This window comes from Sinocyclocheilus anshuiensis, unplaced genomic scaffold (assembly GCF_001515605.1).
Source record: "Sinocyclocheilus anshuiensis isolate Anshui unplaced genomic scaffold, SAMN03320099.WGS_v1.1 scaffold132, whole genome shotgun sequence".
NCBI classification, from domain to species: Eukaryota; Metazoa; Chordata; class Actinopteri; order Cypriniformes; family Cyprinidae; genus Sinocyclocheilus; species Sinocyclocheilus anshuiensis.
This window is the reverse complement of record NW_015555730.1, coordinates 1,052,191-1,058,080: the sequence shown is the minus strand read 5'-3', so window position 1 is coordinate 1,058,080 and position 5,890 is coordinate 1,052,191. Positions and strand designations below refer to the sequence as shown.

The 5,890-nt window shown below is 34.7% G+C and overlaps 1 protein-coding gene across 2 annotated transcripts in view; it reads left to right on the top strand.

The window, feature by feature from the left end:
* Positions 1 to 4,087, top strand: part of LOC107672880 (peroxisomal membrane protein 11B-like) — a 6,396-nt gene extending 2,309 nt beyond the window's left edge. Inside the window, exons 1-2 of one of the 2 annotated variants that reach the window (XM_016466257.1) lie at positions 801 to 1,187; positions 2,666 to 4,087. In XM_016466257.1, coding sequence (XP_016321743.1) covers positions 988 to 1,187; positions 2,666 to 3,068 — 603 coding nt within the window. In that variant the 5' untranslated portion in view covers positions 801 to 987 and the 3' untranslated portion in view covers positions 3,069 to 4,087. Of the gene's footprint in view, positions 1 to 800; positions 1,188 to 2,665 lie in introns of those variants that run through there. The other variant, XM_016466258.1, reaches the window with a different exon arrangement.
* The last annotated feature ends 1,803 nt before the right edge of the window (positions 4,088 to 5,890 follow it).

Below are 5,890 nucleotides of genomic sequence, written 5' to 3'. Positions count from 1 at the left end.
GCTGGGGACTATTTTCAGGCGCTGCGTAATATCATTGCACCTGCTGCACCCATGGTACGGCAGCAAAGCATTGATTATTACGCCGGAATGAGAGTATAGTTCCTAGCCATATCGGCCTAGAAAATCACAACTTTTCATTTTCCGTCGGTCTTAGTACACGATGTAACTACAGAAGAGTCAAGTTTTAAATAGGAAAAATATAGAAACTCTGGTCATTTTTGAGCGAGATGCTAACGGTCTAATCAGATTCAATGATCTATGCTAAGCTAAGCTAAAAGTGCTACCGCCAGACCCGGAGATCGGCTGAATGGATTCGAAAACGGTAAAACTCAACTGTTTAACTCTAGGGGAGTTGGAAAATGAGCCTATTTTCAAAAATAGTGGAGTGTTCCTTTAACTTTTGAACATTAAAAAACATTAATAAAATTTGAGAGTATTTTTAAAGAACGCAACACTGGACTATTGTTCTCACAGTGAAGCTAATTCAATGAATGCTACAAACATCATTCCAGTTTTTTTCAGCTGTTTCACCAGTATTTTCTTATTTATATGACAACATGTGTTTTAATTAAGTGGTATTAAAATGAATGCATTAAACTTACAATATGCTTTGATATGAATATTTATTGCAGTCTTTATACTCTACTGAAATTTCTAATCTTTTCATGGCTGTATCATGTGTCCTTACTGGCAGTTTTCCCCATATTATACCCCAATGCAAGTTTTGCTTTTTTAACATTTTTATAACTAATGGTTCCTAAATGCATGATATAAAATATCATGACAATAACATAGCAAATACATAGCTTGAGTCTCTGAGGGTTAATTTAGACTGATTGTACCTCTTATTACTAATATTAATTAGTGATGTGGTTCCATTAAGTGACTCCTGATACCTAATCTCTTTTCAGTCCCAGGATGTGTTTATGTTGCCGTCCCCGCTCAGTGTTTGATTGATTGAGTCTGTCTGTGTGTTTTGTGTCAGTGATGCGGTTGGGGAACTCGGCTGAAGCTCTGGAAGCAGCCAAACGCACCGTGCATCTGTCAGACTGTGTGCTGCGGCTCTGCATCACTGTGGCCCATTTGAACAGAGCCATGTATTTTGCCTGTGATAATGTACTGTGGGCCGGCAAAACAGGACTGCTGCCCGAACTGGACCAAAACAAATGGAGCCAGAGGTCGTTTAGGTGAGTGCTAGATTCATTTGTTTTTTTTTTTTGTTTTGCAAAATTTTCTAAAATGTTAGCAAAATGAAATCATTCCAAAAGAGTGAAAAATTTAAGGGGGTCTGAATACTTTCCGTACCCACTGTATACACATTATATATATATACCAGCGGTCACGTTAACCAAAAACTAAAACTAATTTGACAGATTACATTGAGGGTGATCTATTGTAATTTCTAACTGTAAGTCCACCCCTGTAGTTGGTGGCTGGATCTTCAGCCTCGAGAACAAAAATAATTTAGCTAGAGTTAGAGGGTCAAATAAAGATGGAAGATTTATTTTTGTATTTTCTGTTTTTATTTTAATTTTAGTTACATTTTAGTACTTGTGTTTTTGTCATTTTTTAAATTATTTTTTTATTAAAAAAAAATGTATGTATAGTTTTAGTTATTTTAGATCAAGTGAAACTTCATGAAAATGATAAATGTTGAAGGCAAAAAAACAAAACCCAAATTAAACATTTTTTAATTCAGAAAATCATCAGATACTCAATTTTGATTTGTTAAATAAACATGAACTGAAATACAATAAATATTTTATTTTGGTTAATTTTATGAAATATTATGTTATTTATATGCTTTTGGTTACCTGTAATAACATATATATATATATATATACATGCATACACTACCGGTCAAAAGTTTGGGATCAGTAAGACTTGTAATGTGTTTTAAAGAAGTCTCTTCTGCTCATCAAGGCTGCATTTATTTGATCAAAAATACAGAAAAAAACAGTAATCTTGCAAAATGTTATTACAATATAAAATAATGGTTTCTATTTTAATATACTTTAAAATATAATGTATTCCTGTGATGCAAAGCTGAATTTTCAGCATCATTACTCCAATCTTCAGTGTCACATGATCCTTCAGAAATCATTCTAATATGCTGATTTATTATCAGTGCTGGAAACTAACAATATACACTACCGTTCAAAAGTTTGGGGTTAGTAAATTTTTATTCTTTCTTTTTTTGAAAGAAATTAACACGTTTATTCAGCAAGGATGTGTTAAATTGTTAAGAAGTGATAGCAAAGATTTATATTTTGAATAAATGCTGTTCTTTTTCACTTTTTATTCATCAAAGAATCCTGAAAAAAAGTATCGTAGTTTCCATCAAATAAATGCAGCCTTGATGAGCAGAAGAGACTTTTTTAAAAACATTACAAGTCTTACTGATCCCAAACTTTTGACCGGTAGTGTATATATATATGTTTACATATATTTGTTTATTTTTCTGTTTAATTGATTTTGCAGATGAAAATTTGGTTCAAATCTGTGATTGAATTTGCATTAGCCATCAGCAATGTTCCTGGATTTTTTATTTCTTTTGCATTTTAATGTTAATGTAATGGAGATGATTGCATTTAATTGAATATTTTGAACACAGCATGAAATTCGCAATCTAATAACCCGACTTTTTCTCGCTTCCTGCTAACAGATTCTACTTGTTCGCGCTCATCCTCAATCTAACGCGAGACGCGTATGAAACCCATCTGCTGATGGAGAGAGAGTCCCGCAGCAGTGCAGCTAAAAGCTTTAACTGCAGTCTGTCTCCCCTCACGCCGAGCCCAGAGAACGGAGGAGAGCTCCCTCTGACCCCGTCGCCCTCCTCAGCGCTGTCAGCCGGACTCAACAAGCAGTTCCAGCTCCTGATCACGGTGCTGCGCAACAACCCTCCGCTGCTCCTGGACCTGCTGAAGAACCTGTGTGACGTCTTCATCCCGCTGGACCGGCTGGGCCTGTACCCCACGGGCTCGGGCTTTGTGGGGGCCTGCGGCCTCACGTCCTCCGTCCTGTCCATCCTCACTATAGTTCACCCCTGGCTCAAACTCAAGCCTTGAGTCCCTGGCTGAGAACTACCTGTGCTGTTGCTTTATTTCTGGAGAGACCCTCTCTTGAGCTTGTGTAGATAGCGGGAAGGAGAATGTCTGTCCTTCATTCCAGTTTAATTGCACATTCAAAAGCGTTTCTCCTACGTGTGGAAAAACTAACAACCAAGATCTGACCTATTCTAATTAAATCCAGTAGTTTAAGTCTGAAAATGTCCTAGTCTTGCTATACAGCTATAATGCTGTAGTTTTCAGTGTTTAAGTGCAATTCAGCACAGAACAACAAATGGCAAACTTGCTTTCAGAATTATAATTTTCTCCTGATGATGAATCTCTTGAAGAAATGTCAGGGTTAGATTTCACCCCAAAATCAATGGAAAATCTGCATAAATGTAATGCAACAAATATGTGACCTTTACAAATGTACAATTTAAATAATCGTATTTTAGTAATAATAATATAGCTTTGCTAGATTCCAAATGTCACAGCAAAAGAGTATATATATCTTAAACTGCAGCATTTTATTGAACATTATGCATTTTTTTTGTCAGACTTGCTAATCAAACGTTGTACAAGGATACTGCTGAGTTCGGAAACGGTTACTGTTAAAAATGTAATACTTTATCCAATAGATCCTTTTAAAACCTATGTCTATGTTTGAGGCTGTTTCTTGTTTTTCAATTACTGGAGTTGTGAACCTCTGCAATTTGTTACCAAACACATTTCAAAACTAGTAGTTTACATTTTTGCAGTGATTAATACATTATCAACCAAAAAAGGATTTGGGGAATGGTTAAGAAGTAATATGTTATAAACTGATATTTGCTTAATTGAATTAAACTACATCACTGACACAGAGCTATAATGCCGTTTTTTTTTTTTTAAATGTGTGTATACATGACCTATCGAGTTTTACGTAACATAACCATATTTTGAAACCTCTTGAATGTTAATGCTATGCATCACTGGGGTTGCTGATGGTGACATGGTGGAGCTGTGAATCTAACTTTTGAAATAAATAATGCCTTGAATTTTATTCTCTACTCTTGATTTTACCTCATTTTCCATGTGCATTAATTAGGATCTCACTCATTTCATACAACGGCAGCAAATCGGAAAGTTCTTGAACTTTCTGTCAAGAATCAAGGTTATTTGCAGCCTATCAATAATTCATCTGTTCTCGTGTTGAATCACTCAATGCGTATTGTCCTTGTCTTGTTATGCTGCATTTCACCACTAGAGAGAAACACAACCCAACATTTACTACCGGAAACATGACATAGTTTCAATAAGGCTTTATCTTTCAAGAAAATATGTTAGGGTGACCAGATTTCTGAAATCATATCCTAGTTCAGTGCTCAAAATATAATTTAAATCTTAACTGTGATTATCTACGTATTAAAAAAGGGGGACAATATTTTTTTTAATTGTTGTGGCTTCCAAATAATATCTTAATTAATAGGCCTAATTATATTTATGTTTGCAAACTGACCCATAGCTTTAGGCTAATACAATTCAACAAAATCACTATGAAAAACTAAATAGTAACTACAGCAAACAGATCAAAACAGTATTATATCATAACAAAATTACGACTTTACAAAATCACACACAAAAAAAGCACATGAGAACATGATAAATAAAACTGTATTTAACCATAAAAAAAAAAAAGTTTATTATAGGCTATTTAACCTGTTCATTTTCACACACTGAATATACAGAAATTACTGTTTATAGCTTTTGAAATCGATACTTAGTAGGCCTATCCCTTGTTATTTTGCATTTTAGGTGCATTTTGAGGAAAGAGTATGTACTTTCTTTCTGCAAGTGTGATTGTTGATTTAGTTTGTTCTTCTTTTTTTAATTAATTCGTTCTGAGGCGTAGCTTTCAGGAACATTTAAAATTGTGTGCAAAATAATCCCGAACACATTTATGCCTTGTTAAATAGTACACACAAACAGTATTAATTTAGGTCCCACTTTATATTAGGTGGCCTTAACTACTATGTACTTACATTTAAATTAATTATTTGATACAATGCACTTATTTTGTTCATAAATGTTTTTACGTTGTACTTACATTTAAAAAAAAATACCTGCATTACATCTAATTTCTGTAATTACATTTATAATTACACATCCCTTACACCTTAAACCTACCCATACCACCAAACCTGTCCCTAATCTTACCCGTATCCCACCTCAATAGCAGCAAAAGTATTTTGCAAGACAATATGAACACAATAAGTACATTGTACTTATTTTTTTGATGTAAGTACATAGGGCCACCTAATATAAAGTGGGACCAATTACTCACCCTCATGTCATTCCAAACCTGTAAGACCTTCGTTCATCTTCGAAACACAAATTAAGATATTTTTGATGCATTCCGAGAGCTCTCTGACCCTCCCATAGACAGCAATGTAATTACCACGATCAAGGTCCAGAGACGTAGCAAGGAGATTGGTAAAATAGTCCATGTGATATTAATGGTTCAACCGTAATTTTACGAAGCTACGAGAATACTTTTTTTGGGGAAAGAAAACAAAAATAACGACTTTATTCAACAATTAGTCTACTCCGTGTCACACTATAGCGCCATTTTGGAGAGTATCAGATACGTTAACAACGTATGCTGTTCTGTGTCAGCAGCACCGTACGCAGATACGCTGTTTACACTTTGATCTGAACATAAACAACGTATCCGCGTACATACGTTGCATACGTTGTTTACGTATGTGATACTCTCCAAAATGGCACTACAGGGTGACGCGGAGTAGACGAATTGTTGAATAAAGTTGTTATTTTTGTTTTCTTTGCGCACAAAAAGTATT